Genomic DNA, 23,111 nt, shown 5'->3' with positions numbered 1-23,111 from the left:
CCCTCACCCTCACTCACCCTCATCCCCTCAGCCTCCCCCTCACTCACCCTCAACCCCTCACCCTCAACACCTCACTCACCCTCACTCTCACTCACCCTCAACCCCTCACCCTCAACACCTCACTCACCCTCACTCGCCCTCAATCACCCTCATCCTCACTCACCCTCGCCCTCACTCACCCTCAACCCCTCACCCTCAATCACCCTCACTCACCCTCACTCACCCTCACCCTCACTCACCCTCACTCACCCTCACTCACCCTCACTCACCCTCACTCACCCTCACTCACCCTCACTCACCCTCACTCACCCTCACTCACCCTCACTCACCCTCACTCACCCTCACTCACCCTCACTCACCCTCACTCACCCTCACTCTCACCCACCCTCACCCACCCTCACTCACCCTCAACCCCTCACCCTCACTCACCCTCACCCTCACTCACCCTCCCTCAACTACTCACCCTCACTCACCCTTACCCACCCTCACCCACCCTCACCCACCCTCACTCACCCTCACTCACCCTCACCCACCCTCACTCACACTCACCCTCACCCTCACTCACCCTCACTCACCCTCACTCACCCTCACTCACCCTCACTCACCCTCACTCACCCTCACTCACCCTCAACCCCTCACCCTCACTCACCCTCAACACCTCACTCACCCTCACTCACCCTCAACCCCTCACCCTCACTCACCCTCAACACCTCACTCACCCTCACTCTCACTAAATGACAAAGCCATCAATATAGCAATTTTAACATCGCAATAATAAATAAATTATGTCATTTACAAGAACAATAACTACAACTTTTCTAATGCGATACTTATTGCATTCCAACCCCACTCACACACGCAACGCCACTCACACACGCAACGCCACTCACACACGCAACGCCACTCACACACGCAACGCCACTCACACACGCAACGCCACTCACACACGCAACGCCACTCACACACGCAACGCCACTCACACACGCAACGCCACTCACACACGCAACGCCACTCACACACGCAACGCCACTCACACACGCAACGCCACTCACACACGCAACGCCACTCACACACGCAACGCCACTCACACACGCTACGCCACTCACACACGCTACGCCACTCACACACGCTACGCCACTCACACACGCAACGCCACTCACACACGCAACGCCACTCACACACGCCACTCATCCATGCAACGCCACTCATCCACGCAACGCCACTCATCCATGCAACACCACTCTTCCATTTGCAAAACGAAAAATGTCTAACTATTCTATTGCGAGACCTATTGCATTTCCAATGCTTGTTCCCAATTACTTCCTTCCGCCAGCCACATCGGGCCACATGCTGCATTACTGCTGCAAAAACATAGAACCCCGTAGCTTGGCTATCCTACTGCGCTTGCCCGTTCATAACAGTGCAGTAAGCAGAGAATCCAGCTACCCTAAAACCCAAGAGGGCAGGGGCAAAGGGAGTTCTGTATCTTATAAGGACCATGCGGTAGGAGCACCATCTTAGAGACTGCTATCCCGCCCATAAGCTGCACATATCATATTTTTTAGGTCTGGCCTAGCGACGCAGCTCGAAAGCGCAGTTGCTAGCGAGAACTATTGTTACCGACTTGGTTTGGATTCAGGACATGTGCACGCGCAGGATGGACTGCAATTGTGAACGCGCCCCTGAACACGTACAATGGCGTTAGATGAACTTGCAGGACAGGGGATGTGCTGAACTCCCAGGAAAGGAAATGGGCGCGCGTACGACTGGCTTCCTTTGACATATGCATGAGACACCAAAGTTTGGGCTACCTTACTCAACAAGGACAGTAGAAATGCAGGGCAGCTTTAGCCACACGCTGTTGTATTACAGCTACCCCCGCATTCCTTACCATTACGCCTTCCCAGAGCTCACGGGGTGCTCAGTGTACCTCTAGGCCCAGGCGGCTGCCATCATGCTGGCCGTGCTGCTGTAGGAGCGTGTTTTGGTGCGTGCCAGGCTCAAGGCAAGTTCTGCCTCCGATTGAAACTCTGAGCCTCATCGCAGATAGACGGTGCGTCTTCTCTGGCGATCCTCAGCTTACGCCGGGACAGCGGATGTGCACGCTTACGGCATTTCGTGCGCTCCCACCCCGCTTTCAGTTTCACGCTCTCAGCCAGAATCCCAGGCGGCGCTGTGAAACAAACACAATTAAATATGGAGCAGAAAGTGGAGCAAGAGGCAGGCAGCGATGCACTTTAGAGTAAGTACGCAGGTAGTTGTGAAGAGCTGCAGGTCTGCCTGTGCCAATCCAGGGACAGTCAGCGGCTGCCTCAGTTTGGGCCCCTCTTAAGTGGCTCTGCGCCAAGGTGGATATAAACGGCGACTCCTGGGCCTTGGCACGCATAATTGAAATACCCACTGATAGCAGCCCCTGCCACCTCCCCCGATCGGGGCACCTGCCCCTCTATATTTGACGCCACCAAGGCACTGTCCAAGAATGGATGCAGCCCGGACGAATTCTTCGGCAAAAATTAGCCGGGTTGTCCATTATCGCCACATAGCATGTCACTTGTCAGCGAGCCGGATAGAAAGGGGGACAGAGAAGCCATCCCAGCCTGTCCCAGAACTCCCTGGCACTGCCCTGCCCGAATCCCCTCGCGCACCTGGGACTCGAGCACCTCAGCAGCAGTGTGTTGGTGTCAAGGCGCCCGAGAGGGGGGAGCGGCAGAACTGGGGCTGGGGGTCAGGTCTGACGGGTCATTCGCACCTCACAAAGGCCAAAGGGCAGCATCATGGCTCCCAGAAACCCCTGCCAGCGCTCCGGATAACCCAGGCCTGTGAGTATTTTCACGGTGATTTGGTGAATGCGTGTGTCTGTGTGGCGTGCGCTGTTGTGTGAGGGGTGTCCTGATCTGTGCTCTGCTGGTCTCGTGAACATCAGTCCAATAACTGCCTGCTCCTTGTGGAGTATGGCTGTCTATAGTTTTTGTACTTAAGTCTGTGTTTAGGGGCTGGGTGGTGGTCTGAGAGGGGTCCTCAATGCTGCGTTCATTAATTGTGTGCAGACGTGTATAACAAGGTCACTGAAATCAGAACTCTGCAAGACGTGTAATTAGTGCGTGGCCTGTGGTGGCGTTTGCTGCAGGCTGAGAAGGTCTAATTTAGGCCCCCATAGCACGTGAGGGACAGGGATTCCACTTTTCACAGAGCTCTGGAAAACTAATTTTGCCTGATGGGCACTCCCAAGACATTAACAATAATACAAGACATTACCAAGCATACTCCTAGGACTTTTTATGACTTTCCTAAAATGTATAAATCCATGCACAGCGTAGAAGTAAATCTACTAGTCAAAGTTTCCTTGTGAATCGGCCAGAGTAGATTTGAACCACTTTATGGGGTAGTGGGCCGGGGATGCCTTTTTGAGATATGTTTTTTGTAATTAAGGCGTTATGGCAGCATCATTGATCTAACAATGCCTTTTTAATGCCTTTTATTTTTGTTTTCGTTTTAAAAACATAAATAAAAGGGATTGTCATTTACAGTACCAATAGCTTAAACTTGCGAAACCTATTGCATTGCAAATGCTTGTTGAATGAGCAACCATAATTGCCAGGTAATGAAACATACCGAACTCCCACCAGAGACTTCAATACGTAAGGTCCTCTTGCGGGGTTCCCACCAGCACCGCCATTGGAAACGACAGTGATTTCCTTCAGTTCAATTGCAGCCCGAAACCACCCCAAATTTGTCTGAAATACGCAAAAGCTCTCCAAGTGACTGCAGAGGCACCCTGATACAAAATAAGATGACACCCAACAGGGGCAGCCCTATTACCCAGAACCTGGGGCCATTAAACAATGTGAAAACCTCAATGGTTCAGGGAAGAAAGATATTTAATAAATAACAAATATAAACAGAAAAAAGAAAACTAGGTACCCACAAAAGAAATTTTTCAAAGCAACACAGCCTATTATTGAAAAATCTGTACAAAAATAACAACATATATACAATTTGTGCTCAAAATGGAACTCTAGGCAAACATATATTGACAATACACAGTGTAAACCAAAACAAACGGTAACAATGGCAAAGGGTTATTGATTTGAGTGAAGTTTGTCTGTATTGAAAACAGGAACATGACCCCGTTAATGCTTTTCCTGCCAACATTAACTGTGTCATGTACCTGTTTTCAATACGGACAAACTTCATGTATGTGATCTGCCCCAGCACCTGTCTCAATCTGCCGCTGTTGAATCAGTTCAGTGCCTCGCAGCTATGTGCCGACATGAAAGTATAGACCCACAAGTAATCATGCAAGTAAAGCAAGAATAACCCTGTGAAATAAAAATTAAAAAGTGAATACACAAGCTTTTTTTAATCAGTGAACAGCAATGTAGATGTATCTAGGGTTCTGTGCCCAGAAGCGGTTCATGGGTCACGTATTTTATTCCCACTAGTGGGGGAGATACAGCCAGAGGAACTGCACGATTTTGCAAATGAGGAACTATGTTCGAGTTTCGGCAGTGGTTTAACATCCTGTGATTTTGGGCAAAATGCTTGCGTGCCCAAAAAGAAAGAATGTGACCTCGTATAATGTAACTAATAATGTAAAGTGCTTCAATACCTTTTGGATCCAGTTCACGCTGTAAAAAACTGCAAAAAAAGCCCTGGATTTCGATCTAATTTGTGCATTTGAGGTGCTCACATGCCTACAATCGAAATCTAACTACGGGCCGATTCCAGTGTCCTTTGGAAACTGTTCCAAACAATGTGGTCTCGGAATCGTTTCTGAACGAATTGGGTCCTGCGACTCCGAACAACCAATTAACGATGCTTCCCAACATCATTCGGTCAAACTTCCATTGACTTCAATAGGAGCCTGTGTTCCGAACGGGAACACAGGCTCCCATTGAAAAAAGGGGTGGTTGGGCAAAACCTTGCACCCTGTGGCAGGCACCCCATGGTTGTGAAGAGGGGTCCCATGGCTACCCCTACGGGACCGATTCGGAAGGCCCCGGGTGGAGGGGGGCCTGCTACAGGCGCCCAAAGACAGATTCCCACAGCCATTTCGAGTCAGGCAGACCACATCGGATAGGCTGTCTGAATCGGTCACCGGAAATGGTAGTTCGGAAACAATGTCTATAGAGCTGTACGATTTGGCTCCAAAAGACTCGGGCTGTCCGAATGCCTTTCTGACTGCCCAAACAGTTTCCGGGCATCGTAATGGGTTGTTGGGAAATGTGTACGATTGGTTCGGAAACAAGGGTTCCGAATCTGAATATGCATTACCGAATCCCATTCGGAGCCAAGGGTTCCAAATCTGAATATGCATTACCGAATCCCATTCGGAGCCTTTCTGAACGACATCGGAATCGGCCACTAAGTTGCAAATGGTACCCCTGAAAGAAAACCAACCAAGTTGTTCAACAGCACTTTGCAGTTATAGGTTTAGCAATGGCATGGGCATTAAGAAATCTATCCAGCATTTAGTCGAATTTCTAAAAATCTGTTTTTATCTTCTCGTTTGCAGCAGACGAGCAAGTGAGACTGAAATGTGTCTTTTTTTTTTTTTTTCTTTCTTCTATGTAAAAATGTTTAAATTATGCGGTGGCCAATCACAGATGCTGTAATCTTCCGTTTTATTTAGGGACAGCTCAGTAGGTGGTGTGTCCGCGGGCCCTGCAATCGAATGCTATCTTTAGCAGCTCCACGCACCTCAGAGCCTCCTATCAGGTTTTGGAAGAAGTACATGTGGCAGAGTAGCCCATAATTAAGATGCACTCTCTCGATTAACCTTCAGGTCACTATCATACTAAGGAGAGGATGTGGAATTGGGTCCGTAGCTGCAGACTTTGGGACTTGTATCCATGTTTGACTCCCTGCTTGGACTCAACATCCTGTGATTTTGGGAACATCACTTAATCTCCTCTTGCCTCAAAAATGAATGTGAATTTTGAAATGTAACTGGTGGTTGGATATACCATCCTATCAAACTGTCATCTGGCATTTATTTTTAACAATACTGATTTGAAGTCTACAAGCTGGTATACACAATCTGTAGAGACTGCTGCATACAAATGAAAGTAGAATTTGGCATATTCAGGCATCTAAAATCATAATGTTTTTACCAGAGCTTTAGGTCTAGTGACTTGAATAATCTACTCGACCTAACTGTAATGCTCTGGACCCATAAACAGGTCACAAATTGTGTGATCCTAGGCAAATATTTTATTTCCCTGAGCCACCTTTTCCTTCTTTTATCACATATGTGAGCACCTTGAAATATATAAACTCAACAGGTCTGCTGTATAAAAACTCTTTTAATTTAATAGAATAAACTTTTGCTCTATGTGTAATCGGAATCAAGCCCCCATGTTTCTCAGCTCTTGTTTAAAAACTGTAATTTTTAATAAATACATCCTTAAAGCATGAAGTGCTAGTGCACTATAATTTACAGTCTGCATATGTCCCACTGAAAGAGACATAACATTTCAAACGTCCCACTGAAAGAAACACAAAATTTCAAACTCCATACCTGCCAACTCACACTGTGCCACTTTGTGACCCACAATATCGGCTCCCATCACACAGTCTTCCGGTGAGGAACCAATATCTCACTGTGGCAGGGAAAACAAGCTGAAAACCACTGTAACTAGTGGTTTTCCAGCTCATTTTCCAGGACTTTGTACTGCTGACGTCGGTTAAGGGGTGAGAAAAACACCCCAGGACATCGGCACCATCCTCAGCAAGCTCTTTGGGGGGGGGGGAGGGGGTCAGGGTGGAGTTCAGAAGTGTCTTCTAGGTCCTTCTGGGCAAGAGGCCCCGACCCCTCCTCACTGTGATATTGTTCAAGTTGGCAGGTATGCAACTGATTTGCAATTTTATTGATAATGCTATATAGTGTACAGACCATCATTTTTAAAAATCGAGTTTCTGCAAATATTTATCATTTGCACATCACCAAGTAAAGTGTTCTGATTTGCTTTGATCCTATACAAATCTTTGTTTCTATTACACTCCTGAAATACAAAAAATGTGCTTGCCTAATTACTGCTATATTTTTAAATAGTTATACTGTTCTTTTACAGGCGATTTAAATGTGTGATAAAAAAAAAAAAACTGACAACCTACAGCCTTTTATTGATTGTTGGGCAATTTACTATACAAAATCTTTTAACTTTGCAGTCATAGAAAATAAAATAAGCAGCAGTTTGTAAAAAAAAGACATAAGCTGACATCTGACCTCTTTATTTGAATTTATATCAAATGTGACAGGATAAAATAGTACGCCCTGAGAAAATCTGAGTCGCCATATAGTAAATCGCCAAGTATTGTATTGTATTGGAATTGCATTTATATAGTGCTTACTACCCCTGAAGAGGCATTGAAGCACTTTTTTGGCGAGTAGTACGCTACTCCGGAACCCATAAGGATTAGTGGTGAATTAGTATAGTGACATATGAAATTCATTTGAGAGGTGGATATTAGTCCGTTATTTGGCTTGAGAAGGATAGCGGAGGGATAGAAGAGGGAAAAGGGTTTGCATTTATATAGTATCTGTTACCCCTGATGGGGTGATGAAGAACTTTTCTGGCGAGTAGCACTCTACTCCGGAACCAATTAAAGGATTAGTGTTGAATTAGTATAGTGAAATATGAAAGTCATTTGAGTGGCGGATATGTTAGTCAGGTATTTGGATTGAAAAGGGTAACAGAGGGATAGAAGAGGGACAAAGGTTGGCATATATATAGCTCTTGTTACTCCTGATGGGGTGTTTGAGTAGATTTTCCAGAGCCTGATATTCTATTTTTAAAACTTTTCAGATGTGGGTGTTGTGTGTTTTCCATTGTAAGGGGGAGATTCCAAGCTGTATTGGCTGGCACCTATCCCCCTCGGAGGTCAGACTTGTTGTACAAAACAGAAATTCTATGAAATGCTTTGAGTGTTCCTTTATAAATGCCTATAAGAACTGTATATTTGATCCATTTATTACTGAAACAGTGCTGAAAATTGTACCAGTATATTCCAATTTGTAAAAATGTTTTGGGGGATGAAACCCCCCCCTCTCCCTCCTTCCATCCCAAACCCCCAGGCAAAGTTTGTTCCAGACACCTAGAAACTTCTCTGGCTGACTGCCTAATCCAGCAAAATTATAGAGCTGAACAAATATTTGATTTCCAAGTAAAAATGAACATCTTCAAAGAAATGAACAGTGCATCAAAATAAAATTGTAATCTCATAGTTTGCATTTTATCTATTTGTTTTCAAGCGGAGGAAATATATTGAGTTGGAGGTATATGCTAAGCCCCATCAAAATGCAATTGAAATCCTCGGTTTGTAAAAATATTGCAAGTATTTCAATTATTAATTAAGCAGTTTATTGTTGTGGGGTTTTTTGGCACATGTTTTCTTTTTCTCATCTAACCAACCTACAATGCAGGAGGGCGCATGTTTTAAATTTATTGCAATATCCATTTCATACGTTATGCCCATACATGGGTACAAGACATCCTTGCTAAAGGACATAAGGACATCATTTATCTGATAGACTTTTAGCTGCAGCTTCCTTGCCTTAGAATTAACCCCTGGCCTCAGACTTGATCTGGAAATTTTTCATGAGCAGTACCCCCTGCGCACCGGAAGGTGATGTTGTTCGGCCCCTCGTGGTGTTGTCCACTCCTGAAGTAACATTTGTGGTTCCTAAAGAGGCACCACCCCAGTGCACTGACTTCAGACTTTTCATTCCATGCCAGTCTGCACAGAAGAGCTATCCCCTAACCCCCCCCCCCTCACCAAGTCACCTTTTTGAGTGACACAGGGATGTCCACAAGGGAGGCTGGTTTCAAGACCCTGTGGCGCCTGTCACTCACTGGCAAATGTCAGTGAAGTGTCCGGACCTCGTCTTCTTTTGGTGCCTTGAGCATGACGCCAACCCCTGCATTGATAGTCAGGCCATGCACCCAAAGGCCTTGCGGTAGTGCTTCCCCCAAGCTCCTTGCTGCTTGACACAACTGACCTGCTAGGCGGAGCCATTTCATAGTTTGTGGCCTTACGAAGCCGCGCCTGGATGATGACGACTACTACTGGCTTTCCTGGGGAGGTCTAGACCTCCCTCGGGGACATGCCCCTTGATAGTGCCAGTCTCTTCAGAGATGAGGTGGACTTATCGCTGGAGTACTTCAAGGACAGTAATCATACGGTAAGCTCCTTGGGCCTTTCCATGGCCTTTAGTCAACCACTGTCTGCCTTCCGCTCCTTTCGTGGCCATGGAAAGGTCTTCCAGCCACATCTCCAAATGTCCAGCCACCAAGGACAGCAGACTTAAGTACTTGCATGGCTGAGGATGTGCACCCATGGAACTCCTGGATTAGGGAGCCAGAGGTCACGTCTGTGCACCACTCCCCTCGCAGCCTTGAAGCCCCTTTAGTTTGCCATTCGACCATCATGAACAACCAGTGGGGGGGGGAAGGATACGTCATCACCTGCACCACTGGAGGTCAATAACATCAGACCACTGGGTTCTCCAGATTATACAAATGGACTATTCCCTCCCCTTTGGGACTACCCCTCCACCCATGCCACATACATACAATCGGCTGAACGAGACCCCATCTCATTACTCCGCTAGGAAGTGCAGGCTCTCTTGTCCAAATGAGCCATAGAGCTGGTCCTGGCATCAGACATTGGATCATGGTAGTTATTTCTGCTATTTTCTGGTGCCCAAAAACGACAGAGGCCTTCGTCCTATCCTAGACTAGCATCCTCTCCATTTCTTCCTGAAAAAGGAGAAATTCAGAAAGCTCATGTTTGCTAGAATCCTGTCTGCCCTGGACCCGAGAGGCTGGATGGTAGCGCTGGACTTGCAGTACGCATACTTCCACATTCCCATCCTGAAGTTACCTGTGATTCACTGTGGGCCACAAGCACTTACAATTTGCTGTGCTCCCTTTTGGCCTTACCAGCACCCGCCGGGTGTTCACCACGGTGATGGCGGTGGTTGCACCTCATCTGAGGAGATCAGTGGTGCCAGTCTTCCCCAATCTCGACAACTGGCTGTTAAAGGGGAGCTCTTGCAAGGCAGTCATCTCCCAGCTCCAGACTACAGCAGACCTCCTGCACTCGCTGGGGTTTACTATCAATGTACCAAAGTCACACCTGATCCCTTCTCAAATGCTCCCCTCCATAGGAGCCGTTTTGGACAGAGTGCATTTTTGGAACTATCCTCCTGAACGGCAAGGCCAAGATATTCAGGATATGATACCGATGTTTCCGCCTCGATCCTGGATTTTGGTGAGACCGGTTCTGAAGTTGCTGGACCCCATGTCCTCCTGCATCCTGCTTGTGGTTTATGCCTGCTGGCATATTCAGACTCTGCAGTGGGACCTGAAGTTCCTATGGGCACAGCATCAGGGAAATCTCTCCGACATGGTCCAGATCTTGGAGGACACTGCAAAAGATCTGCAGTGGTGGCTGATGAACCACAATTGGATCAGCGGCGGACCCCTGGACCCCTGGACTCTTGTCTCCGGCGGAATCCGGACTCCACATCAACCTCTTGGAGCTCCGAGCGATCTGTTTGGCATTGAAAGCCTTTCTACCCTCCAGAAAGGGAAGGATATTACAGGTGTTTACGGACAAAGTCACAGCCATGTGGTACTGCAACAAACAGGCCGGAGTGGGGCCATGAACTCTGTCAAGAGGCCCTGTGTCTCTGGACATGGCTAGAACGTCAGCATTTCCCTGGTGGTTCAACACCTGGGGGTCTCTCTGAATAGACAAACTTAGCCGAAGATGCCTAGTGGATCACGAATGGCATCTCCAACCGCAGGTGGGGCAAGGTCTCTTTCAGTAGTGGGGAGAGTCTTGGTTAGATGTGTATGCCACCTCCAAGAACACGCAATGTCATCAGTTTGGAACAATGGCGTTTCCAAGGTGGCTCTCGCTCAGAGACTCCTTTTCATTTTGAGTGAATCTCTGGCTTCCAGTATGCTTTTTTGCCAATACACTCCTTCCCAGAGTTCTCAAGAACATCAGGAACGACTGGGCCCAAGTCCTACTTGTTGCTCTGGACTGGGCTCCGACAGTCTGGTATCCCGAGCTGTTCAGCTTGTCCATCGGTCCTCCGATCAGGCTTCCCCTTCGGTAGGAAGCAGCAGCAGGGAAGTGTTCTCCACCCAAAACTGTCAATGCTCTGCTTTTGTGCTTGGAGTTTGAGCGGCGACAGTTGATGGCTTTTGACATTCTGCCCGAAGTCTGTAATGTTATTGTGGCAGCTCGACGTCCCTCCACCAAGATGGCATACACTGGCTATTGGAGCAAGTTTGTGGCAAGGTGGACAGACCATCTGAAAGAGACACGTGAGTGATAGATTCCTTACCTTAAAATATCCCCAGGCGTCAGACTGGATCTGGAAAGTTTTTCATCAGCAGTACCCCTGAGCGTCAATAGGTGGCGTTGTGCGGCTCCGTCGCTGGCGTCATAAGCGCCGAGGTGACATCACGGAGACTACTTAGGCGCCACCTATGCGCGCTGAGGTCAGTTCTTTCTTTTTCCGCGCCAGCAAGCCCAGATCCGGTTAGAGCATGTACTCTAGTCACTTTTTGACTAACTTTTTGAGACTTTTGCCTCTACTTCTTTTTGAGATTTTGACTCCCGGTGCCACGTAGGGAGGCCTGGGTTTAAATCCTGCGGGCCTGCCGCCGTACGATGTTAATGGCCGACCCCCATGGCGTCTGTCACCACTATCTGGAGCGCGACCATGACTCCAGGTCATGTTCCGACTGTCTGGCCATGGCTCCAAAGGCTTTGCAGGAGCGCTCCTGAAAGCTGCTGGAGGCCCGGCAGTCGTCTCCGTTCCATTCGAGGTCCAGGGGTCGCTCGAGGGACCGACCGCGGAGCCATCATCATCGCTCCTCAGGGTCCAAGTCTTCACCCTCGGAATCGGGTAAGAGATGTCTCAAGAAAAAGTCGAAGAAGCGTGTACCCTCTCTGACCTCTCCCCGTCGGTCTCCGGACGAGGAGCCCAGGGTTCCTTTCCCCACAGCTCTGTTGGAGCCTGAGAGTCCCGCTGCCTACCCGAGTCCGTTGGCGACTCCGGCCCAGGTGCAAGAGTTTCTTGCCGCCATGCCGTGGCGCCACAGGGGGCCAGCATGCTGGTCAGTCCACCCCCACTCCCGTAGCATCCGCCTCAAAGCCTTCCTAGTCCAAGCTTTGGAGTGCACCCCACACCGGTTGGCGGCAGGATTCAACATCACCTCCCCCACTGGCGCTCTGTCACTTCAGACTGGTGGGTGCTGCAAATTGTCCGAAGGGGCTACTCCCTCCCCTTCGAGTCTGCCCCTTCCCCCCAGCAATGTCACCTTAGTTCCACCGCATGTCGAGGGATCACTTCTCGCTTCTCCAACAGGAAGTCACGGCCCTCTTGGCCAAGGGGGCCATCAAGCGCGCTCCTGGGCCATAAGTAGGACGTGGTTGTTGTTCCCCCTACTTTCTGGTCCCCAAGAAGGTGAAAAGGGGTCTGCGCCCCATCTTGGACCTGGAAGGAGAGTTCAAGATGTTGACTCTGGCTCAGGTCTTGGCTGCCCTCGAGACTGGATGGTAGTGTTGGACTTGCAGGACGCATATTTTCACATCCCTGTCATGCCGGCCCACCGGCGTTACCCGCGGTTCACAGTAGGCCAGGAGCATTTTCCGTGCTCCCCTTCGGCCTTACCAACGCCCTCGGGTGTTCACGAAAGTGATGGCTGTGGTTACATCTCATCTGCGCAGGTCAGGGGTGTCTGTTTTCCCCCACGTCGACGACTGGTTGTTGAAGGCCGGCTCACCCCAGGCAGTCGTCTCCCACCTCCAGACTAGGGCCGACCTCCTGCATTTGCTGGGGTTCTCCATCAACGTGCCAAAGTCGCACCCGAGTCCCTCTCAGCGCCCCTTCATCAGAGCGGTTCTCGATTCAACACTGTTTCAGGTCTATCCCCCCGAGCAGCGAGTCCGGGACATGGCTGGAACATCAAGGCATCACCTTGGTGGCTCAACACCTGGCAGGCTCTCTGAATGCCAGGGCGGACGAACTCAGCCGCCGGCGCATGATGGATCACGAATGGCGTCTGAACTTGGACGTGGCACAAGGTCTCTTTCTGCACTTGGGAGACCCTCTTTAGATCTATTCGCCACCGATGAGAATGCGCAATGTCATCAGTTCTGCGCGTTAGAATTTCCAAGGCGGCACTCGCTCGGTGACGCTTTTCGGCGCGAGTAGAGCTGCGGTCTGTTGTACGCCTTTCCGCCTATACCACTTCTTCCCAGAGTGCTGAAGAAGATTCGGCGCGACCGGGCCCAAGTCATCCTTGTGCTTCGGATTGGGCACGAAGATACTACTATCACAAGCTACTCCGCATGGCGATCGATCCCCCTCTCCGACTGCCTCTTCGGGAGGATTTTCTGTCGCAGCAGCAGGGGACAAGCCTCCACCTCCATGCGTAAAGATTGAGCGGCGACAGTTGACAGCTTTCGATCTTCCTCCCGAAGTCTGTGATGTCATTCTGGCAGCCAGGCGTCCCTCCACTAAGACGGTATACGCCTGCAGGTGGAACAAGTTTGTGGCATGGTGCACAGCGAAGGCTGTGGATCCCCTTTCTGCCCCTTTTTCTGAGGTCCTTCTGTTCAGTCTTTCTTTCGCCAAGCAGGGCTCTGCTCTGGCACTATCAAACGTTATCTTTCGGCCATCTCAGCCCTTCTACGGCTTCCAGATCAGCCTTCCCTTTTTAAGTCCATGGTTGTTAACCACTTCCTCAAAGGCATTATACACGTTTCCTCCCGTGCCTTTCATAATGCCTCAATGGGACTTAAACCTTGTTTTGACCTATCTGATGTGCGCTCCCTTTGAGCCCCTTCATAACTGTCCTTTATGTCTTCTCACTCTTAATAAGCCTTTCCTGGTAGCTATCACCTCTGCCAGAAGAGTGAGTGAGCTCTAGGCTCTTTCTTCTAAACCTCCTTTCCTTTCTGTTCATCTGGACAAGGTGGTTTTACGGACCTTTCTTTCTTTCCTGCCAAAGGTTGTCACGCCCTTCCACGTCGGGCAGACCATCACTTTGCCCACCTTCTTTTTGCCTCCGCTTCCTTCAAAAGAGGAAGAGAAGCTCCACCGTCTGGACCCAAAACGTGCGCTTTACTTCTATCTGAAGCGCACACAACAGTTCTGGGTGGATGACCAGCTCTTTGTTGGCTACATGGGTGCCAAAAAAGGTCGGACCGTGCACAAACTAACTCTCTCTCGGCGTGTCGTTCTAGTGCATCAAAGCATGTTACTAGTTGGCTAAGATGGCTCCGTGCCCATTCTACCAGTGCAACGGCAGCCACTATTGCCTTGGGACGCGGCGTTCCCTTGCAGGACATTTGTCAGGCAGCTACGTGGGCCTCGCTGCGCACGTTTACAGAGCATTACTGCCTTGACAGTCAAGTCCGGAGAGAAGTCTTCTTTGGCCGTTCTGTTCTCCGTGACTTTCTGGTGTAATCTTATTCGCAGACCCTCCACGGGGTTGGTATTGCTGTGGTATCTATTCTAAGGTAAGGAATCTATCACTAACGTGTCTCTTTCAGATGCACAAGTTACTACTTGTGTAACAATATATCTGTAAGAGACATTAGTTAGTGATAGATTCCTTACCGCCCCACCCATTCTCCCCGTTCTGCAAACTGATTGCTAGGGTTAAGGTTATCCCTTTCAGGGCCCTAGTTTCATGGCACCAGTGGTCAGTTTCTTGCATGGCTCTGCGTTCCTGGCGCGGAAAGTCGTGTACAGAACTTACGTCCGCACGCATTGGTGGCGCTTAAGTAGTCTCCGTGACGTCATCTCGGCGCTTAGGACGACAGCGATGGACGCGGAGCCGCACGACGCCACCTACCGCGCGGAGGGGTACTGCTGACGAAAAACTTTCTGGATCCAGTCTGACGCCTGGGGATATTCTAAGGTAAGGAATCTAACACTAACTAATGTTTCTTACAGATATATCGTTACACAAGTAGTAACTTGTGCAACAGGTTGACCCCCTTAACTGCACCCTTTTCCCAAATTCTTTTGTGCCTTACTCTGTCCCAGGAGGGCTCTGCATTGGGCACATTGAAGGGTTATTTATTTGCTATTTCAGCCTTTCCGCAGCTGTCAGATCACACCGCCCTATTTAAGTCCCCTATTGTACATACGTTCTTTAAAGGTATTTAGCACAGGTTTTCTCCAGTTCCCTTCATTATGCCTCAGTGGGACCTCAATTTGGTTCTTGCTTTCTAATGTGTGCTCCGTTTGAGCCACTTCATAACTGCCCTCTTAGGCTCCTCACCATCAAGACGCATTCCTAGTGACAATTACATGGGCCGAGGGTCAGTGAACTGCAGGTGCTGACATCTCTGCCTCCGTACATCTCTCTTTACGCAGACAAACTGGTCCTTTTGACTAGAGTATGCTTCTTGCCGAAGAAAGTCACCCGTTCCACCGAGGCAAGTCCATCTCCTTGCCTACCTTTTACGTTCTGCCTCATTCCTCTAAGATCGTTGTCCTTCTACCTTGACTGCACACAACCATTCCGGGTGGACAGTCCGCTCTTTGTGAGTTATGTCGGAGTCAAGAAAGAGAAGAACGTGCAGAAATCCACCATCTCCCGGTGTGTTGTGCTCTGTATTAAGATCTACTACACAATGGCCTAGCAGCAACCCACAGAGAGCTTGTGTGCTCATTCCACCAGAGCATTAGTTGCGACAGCTGCGTTAGCACACTAAGTAAAGGTCCTGAACATCTGTCGGGCTGCAACGTGGGCTTCACTGCACACGTTCACCAAGCACTACTGCCTGGACACTCCGGTCCATCCGGGTGGCTCTTTGCCTGTTCAGTCCTGCAGGACTTTCTAGTCTAAATCAGGTTTGCAGACCCTCCTTCGGCGAGGAATGGTCGTATATCTATTCCAAGGTAAGGAATCTGCGGCTAGAAGTTACTCTCAGATGAACAAGTTACTTACCTTCGGTAACGCTTTATCTATTGGAGAGACTATCTAGCTGCACATTCCTCCCCTCTCTGCAAACTTATTTTAAGTACAGGGCCTTTTCCTCATCCGGGCCCTAGTTTCATACACCATTAGTCATTATTCTTCCTGGCTCCGCTCTCCTGGCGTGGAATGTCACAAAAAGAAACTGATGTCAGTGCGCTGGGGTGGTGCCTACATAGGCATCACACACATCACTTCCAGAACGGACACCACGTGGAGGCGAACGATGCATAACAATTACGGTTCAAGTTTCACTTCTGGGGATAATTCTAAGGCAAGGAATCAGGTCTACCAGATAAGGCGTTACCAAAGGTAAGTAACTTGTTATTATTGCAAATGCTATTTTAGATCCCCTCCTGTTCTTCACAGTTGACCGACCTTCCCACCGCCCCCCCCCCCCCCCTCCACACAATCTTTATGGCATCACAACAGGTCTGTTATATATTTAATTTTTTTCACTAAGATTTGCAGTGTATTTAATATTTGTGCATACTAACCATAAACCGACATGCTAGTGACTGCCAAATATAGCAGAAACAGTGTGGCTATAGATGTTAACTAAGAAAGGGGGAATGCACACAATAAGGTGCATGTTCAACCAGAACTTAACTTTTTATTTCCCTTGTACTGCAGGAACTTTTTGAGGACTTTGATTTTGCCATATGCTGCCTGTGGGGAAGGAATCTTGTGTAACTGCAATGAACTTGACCGACATAGTCAAGCTAAGGGAAGAGCTCTTGGCGAAAGAGGAAGAGGTGAACGCACTTAGAAAGAGACTTGTGCAGTTGCAAGAGGAGTCAACCTGCAGTTCATATCTACCATTTGTATGTCATCCACTGTCAGAACTGCCCTCTTTAAAAGCAAAGTCCAGCCTAACGAATGAGGATATATGGCGCTATAGTAGACAGCTCGTTCTTCCAGAGATTGGTGTTAAAGGACAGCTCAGTCTTGCAAACTCTTCTGTTCTAGTGGTTGGCTGTGGAGGTCTTGGGTGCCCTCTTGCCCAGTACCTGGCTGCTTCAGGCATTGGCCGACTAGGACTTGTGGATCATGATGTTGTTGAATTGAGCAATCTACACAGGCAGATTTTGCATTCCGAGAACAAGCAAGGCATATCTAAATCTGTGTCTGCTGCATCAGCACTAAAACTATTGAATTCCTCTGTAGAATACATTCCTTACCATATGACTTTAAATTCCCAGACTGCACTAGAGCTTGTTAAACAGTATGACATTATCGCTGATTGTTCAGATAATGTGCCCACCAGGTATCTCATCAATGATGCGTGTGTTCTTATGGGCAAGCCACTGGTCTCTGCCAGTGCTCTCAGACTCGAGGGACAGCTCACAGTGTACAATTATAATGGGGGTCCTTGCTACCGATGCATTTTTCCAAAACCACCACCAGCTGAGACAGTGACTAATTGTGCAGATGGTGGAGTTCTTGGGGTCGTCCCTGGAATTCTGGGCCTGATGCAGGCTCTGGAAATATTAAAGATGCTTTCGGGAATGGGCTCCTCCTTCAGCCAAACTTTGATGATGTTTGATGCTGTCGATGGACGATTTCGTAATATCAAGATGCGTCCTAAAAAAAGTGACTGTGCTGTCTGTGGAGAGAATCCATCTGTGCAAGTTCTACAAGATTACGAGGCGTTTTGCGGGTCATCGGCATCCGATAAGTGCAGATCTTTGTGTTTGCTGTCCCCACATGAGCGAATATCAACACAAGAATACAAGAAGATAATGGACAACCAGGTCGCTCACTTACTTTTGGACGTTCGGCCACAAACTGAGGTGGACATCTGTCACCTCCCTCATTCAGTCCACGTTCCCTTGAGAAAGTTGGAAGAAAAAAATAAACAATATGTCCATCTTCTAAGGCAAGCAATGGAACAACAAAAAGAATTGGCCAATGGAGCAGAACCTTTTCCAGTGTATGTTATTTGCAAATTGGGGAATGACTCGCAGAAAGCAGTTAAAATTCTGGAGGAATTCTCTGGAAATGAGCTGGATTTCTTGATCGCAAAAGACATCATTGGTGGATTAATGGCTTGGGCAAACAAAGTAGATGCAACATTTCCTCAATATTGATAATCTAAGAAAATCGTGTCTTTATCCTGAAAATGAAAGACTGATAAAAGAAAAATGCTGCTAAATATTGTTTTCCAGGAGATTAATCTTGTCTGTATTCTGATACGGTCTACTTGAACACGTTTTAGAATGGGTTTTTAATCTATATTTTGCATTCATTTGATTGATTACAATTCTTTTGTTACCATGTTAACATCCTTTAAATCGGTTGTCTCAAAAGTTTTCAGATCAAATCCCGTGCTTTGTAAAATCATTTGGTCAGGGCCCCCAAGATTTAACACTATTTTCTCACATTCATTATGTGCAATATTCATAATTCTTTTTCAATGTACAATATATATATATATGCTTTAAAACCTTACAAGCGTACCCAACGGTTCAACTGATTTGTGATTCAAAGTCCAAACACTGTTTTTGTTTGTGATAAATCTGTTATGTGAAATAAAAATAAGGTAGCTAAACCAGAGACTAACGGTCGTTTGGTTGGTAAATGGGAATACAGGAAATAACCAGTGGCCAGAGCTTTTTAGGAGCAGTTAAATTTGTTTAGAATCGGTGCATAAAAAAGTAACTTCCTTAGAAAGTTTCAATAAAATACAATATATGCAAGACCCACGTTTATCCCCACTTTTTGGCTAATCTTATCTTCTTTTTTTAGTTCTCTTTTGTTCAGTAGCAAATCGTTAACTTTGACACATGGTCTGTCATAAATACCTACCTCAACTTGGACTGAACACTGCTTAGTTCCTTTAAGATGATGTGGGGTAGTTCTCATTCTTGAGAAACATTTGAAGAATGAACTGGGCCAACTGGTGTATTTCGCAGCACAATATTTATAGATATTTTCTAAAAGTCCAAATTGTCCACCTTTCTATTTTTATTTTTAGAAAATATATATGAAAGATTTCTTTGCTTCTTTTGTCCATCCTGCCCTTTCAAAGTAGATTCTCTAAGACATGTGTAATGACTGAGTCACCTTGGAAGGAAATGGAGCAAAAATCGAAAGTTAAACAAATCTTTCAATCGCGGACCACAAACAGCAGAGTTGGACAAATCCTACTGGAGTGAAAAGCAAATCTCATGTACGTCATTTAGGAGCCGCAATTGCGTCCCCTGGCCCTGGGCTATTCCCTGAGACCCTAGCCACTGCCTTTGCAGCACAAAAAAGACAGGTGCGGCCTTGTCTTCCTACGTTTCAGCTTGTTTTTAATTACCATAACAGTGAATAATTGTATATTATTCATTAATAGTGGAAATAAAAACTGGAGCATCAGGTAAGTTTAAAGTATTTTTTAATGTAGTGTGCATGCGCGCGGGTGAGAGTGTGTTCATTTGATAGGCGTGTTTGTGTGAGCAAGTGTGTGAAAGTGACCGTCCGTGATAGGACTGGCAATAAATGTGATTAAATGTCAGAAAGTGAGTCGGTGAGTGAGAATTATGAAGTGAAAGTAAGAGTGAGAGTAAGTCAGTGTGAGGTGTGAAAAAATCAGTTTAGGAATGAGGGACAATGTGTAAGTGAGTGCAAGATTGCTCAAGCGAGTGAGAATTTGAGTGCAAGGTGGTGGGAATGATTAAGAGGGGTGAAGGTGAGAATAAGTGCGAGTTATTTAATGTAAACAGGCATGAATGAGAATGTGGTAATATGCTTGCGAGTGCTTTTGGCCCTGGAAAAATACTGGCGTTGGCATGCTGGAGGCAATTATTTACAGACCTCGACCGGGAATAGGACATCCATGGCAAAAGCCCGGCACAGGCATACTGGCAGTAATTATTGGTCTGGGAGACCCATGACTAAATTCTAGTGCTAGGACGTTGGACGCGATTCTTGGTATAAAGGATGAAAGTTGTGGCATAAATGAGGGGGACAACCATGACAAAATGCTAGCACTATCATACAAAAGGTAAAGTTTGACATAAGGGTCACCCATGGTGCATGCATAACGTGAATAGCAAAATTTTAGGAGTGGTATATTATATGTAATTGTTGGCATAAGTGGGCAACCACGGCAGAATGCTGACCTTGGCACCATGGAGGTTATTTTTGGCATATGGGGGCTCCCATAGCACATTTTGAAGAAGGAAAAAAAAGGTGGTCTACTCCTATGGAACGGCAGGTTTCATTTGCTTGATACATCATGAAGGGTCATATATTTAACGAGCGCCCTTTCGTTGCCAATTGCTTTTTAACAGAAATGTTGCTGTAAAATACACTATTTAACCCAGTTATTTTCAAAAGTTTCATGTGGAGAGTATCCCTTACCCTCGAGGCCCATTCAGAAAGAGCTCTGGTTTATTTGCTTTGCTCAGTACAATTTAGGGCAACTATTGTATTACACCCCATCACTTTCAAAGATTATGGCAGCACCCTAAGAGAAGTGTATCCATGAGAGGCGTTTGTGTTGTATTTTTATATTAATGATAGTTATAATGTAACTTAAGTTTTGTCAATTAAAGGAATATCATCCAGGTTAAGGTCAAGCAACATAACTTCCTGGGAAGAATCATCAGGGTCAAAGGTCATATGATTTCATTTCCTTTGATGTCAATAAGGTCAAAGGGTATGTGATGTTACTTCCGCTATCCTTGACATTTTGGTGAATCAATGTTCATGCCAAATCTACTGCTCAATATAACCTAGCTACAGGGCCAGAGAGCGGACAGTGTTTACCAATATTCTATGCTAAGGCCTAATAGAGCACTCGTGTTTAATATCTGATATAGCATCAATTTAGGTAATGAAACGCCTCTACTTAAGTGTGCCAATAACTGTTTCAGAAGTAAGTGGCTTCTGATAGAAAAGTCCCAAAATCTGCATAAATTCTCTTGAGCTCTGCATGAAGTATCCCTCAAATATCCGCTTTAAATATACTTCAGAAATGCAACAGTTCTGTCTGATTTACATGCCTGTCAGTTTCTGAAATGTAGACATTCCACCATGAATCAGAAAATGTTCAGTTTGGATAAACATGCTTAATTACCACAGAAAAAACAATGTAATTGGCAAGAGAAAAAGAATGCAGCAAAATGCTTGATTTTCATTTTTAGCAAATACATTCGGCCACCAAACTCGAGCTTGCCATTTTCACTAAGCACTCGCATGTATTAGTGTAATTGAGAGAGATTCCGCTTTTCATGCCAATTTATCATCATTTCAGTAACCAATACCATGGGTGTCACTTATGTGGCAGGGAGTTTTACCTCTACTGTTGGAGGCACAGCTAGAATGTAATACTCGTTCAGAGTCAAGAATAACATGTTACTAATTCTGCCCCATACCAACAGCCTTGAAATTTGACTGATTGCCCACCTGCTACTAATTTAATCACAGATCAGTTTGTTACTAGGGCATTATTATCTTCTGGTATCTCACTTGACATGGGGCCACCATTCAGATATGTAATTCACTGCTCCATAGCCTTACCATCCTTTCAGAAAAAGCTTATTGTATAATAACATTCAAATTGTGTTATGAGCAATGCAAGTCTGACACTGTTGAGTGCCTAAAATTGTGTAGGCACCTCAATGACAACTCCAAGCATTTAATTTCCTTGCTTTTCATCGCTGGACTGATTCCCTTCACTAACACACACAAAAGCGGTCAGTATCTGGTCACTGACAGCTGGCTTCCCAAGGTTCCAGACCTACAGATTTTCAAGAGCTTCAAAGGGACACTGGGTTAAAAGTATTAACATTAGTTGTACCGATTTCCTAATTGAGATTATCTCAGAATCGTAGTTAGGAAATGGGTATTCCTAATGTATGAAACTCATTAAGTTTCATTAAGGGGTTCATTGTGGGTCACATATCACCTACCTCATGAATATTGAGGTAGATAGATTTCAGTTTGTGACCCATTAGAAATCACAACCATTACAGTGATGGTTGCCTGCTGAGGTCGGCAGACCACCATGTCTATGATCGCTTTTTAATAAAGCAGTTTTTTTGTTTTTTTTATTTGGCCCGTTTTCCTTAAAGGAAAACAGAATTAGTTTAAAAAGAAAAAAATGAAACCTTGCAGGTACATTATTTAAGAGTAGGCAGTGGTCCGTGGGACTACTGTCTGCTCTTTAAAATATTATTTAAATTCCCAAAGGGGATAGGGTCCCTTCCTCTTTGTGAAAGGGTTACCACCAGTTTTTAACTGGTGGTAAAGTATTACTGATTGCGACCACAATTCAGTCGCTAAAGAGTAATACATACCGTACTGATTCGGTATTTGCAAGTGATGTTCTAAATACTCCCTTCCAAATACTGAATTATGAATGCAAAATGCGATTCCGTAACAAGTTATTGAATCACATTTTGTACATTTGAAAGAGCATATTTCCGGTTTGCAAATGGGCAAAATGTGCAAATTGGGCTGTTAGACGACCAAAAAATGCTCTGTACATCTGGCCCACTGTTCTTGGCAAACTTGCAAAGCAAGTTCAGCAATATGGACCCAAGTGCCCAATCAGTACGGTCTAAATAATAGGAAGGATAATTATTGAGTGGTTGTTTAATGGACATCCAGTTTGGTTGGAATAAACAGCAGGTTGTTATAGCAATTCTCACTGACCACCTTTCAACCAATCAGAATTGGCCACTATGTGTAGACAATTTAGATTTGAACTGAGGCACTGCACCCTACTGTGTAGGGCAATGATACTGCTGTGGGTCTGTCTTCCACTGCATGATTCAGCTTGCTATTTGTCTGCCATTCTGTTAGTGGATACAAATCACAGATCTGTCTGCTCCTCCTGGTGGCTTATGTCTTGAATATCTGTACATGTAAATGTAAATTGATACCTTTATAGCGCTCTACTCACCCGCAAGTGTCTCAAGGCGCTTGTACGAATACCGCCGTGGAACCCATCCTGGCTTTCCCTGTGAGGTGTCCACTCCTGGGCGAGGCCAGGCATCCTTAGCATTGTGTGGGGGCCGTTGTGGAGATTAGGCAAGCTATTGCCCAGAGTTGCAGAGTGGGACTCCATGATTGGAATAGGCACCGAGGCGAGAATTA

General features: G+C 46.5%; 2 protein-coding genes across 3 annotated transcripts in view; both read left to right on the top strand.

Annotated features, from left to right (window-relative positions):
- Window positions 1-18,718, top strand: part of MOCS3 (molybdenum cofactor synthesis 3) — a 37,225-nt gene extending 18,507 nt beyond the window's left edge. For both annotated transcript variants that reach the window (XM_078640975.1, XM_078640967.1), the window contains exon 3: window positions 16,653-18,718. In XM_078640975.1, coding sequence (XP_078497101.1) covers window positions 16,682-18,109 — 1,428 coding nt within the window. In that variant the 5' untranslated portion in view covers window positions 16,653-16,681 and the 3' untranslated portion in view covers window positions 18,110-18,718. The remainder of the gene's footprint in view (window positions 1-16,652) is intronic.
- LOC144753219 (short-chain dehydrogenase/reductase family 42E member 1-like) overlaps window positions 1-23,111 on the top strand; it is an 85,720-nt gene that overhangs the window by 18,481 nt on the left and 44,128 nt on the right. The window lies entirely within an intron of this gene.

Source organism: Lissotriton helveticus, chromosome 1_1, assembly GCF_964261635.1.
Source record: "Lissotriton helveticus chromosome 1_1, aLisHel1.1, whole genome shotgun sequence".
Classification (NCBI taxonomy): domain Eukaryota; kingdom Metazoa; phylum Chordata; class Amphibia; order Caudata; family Salamandridae; genus Lissotriton; species Lissotriton helveticus.
The sequence above is the reverse complement of the archived record's forward strand: the minus strand, read 5'-3'. Positions and strand labels throughout refer to the sequence as shown.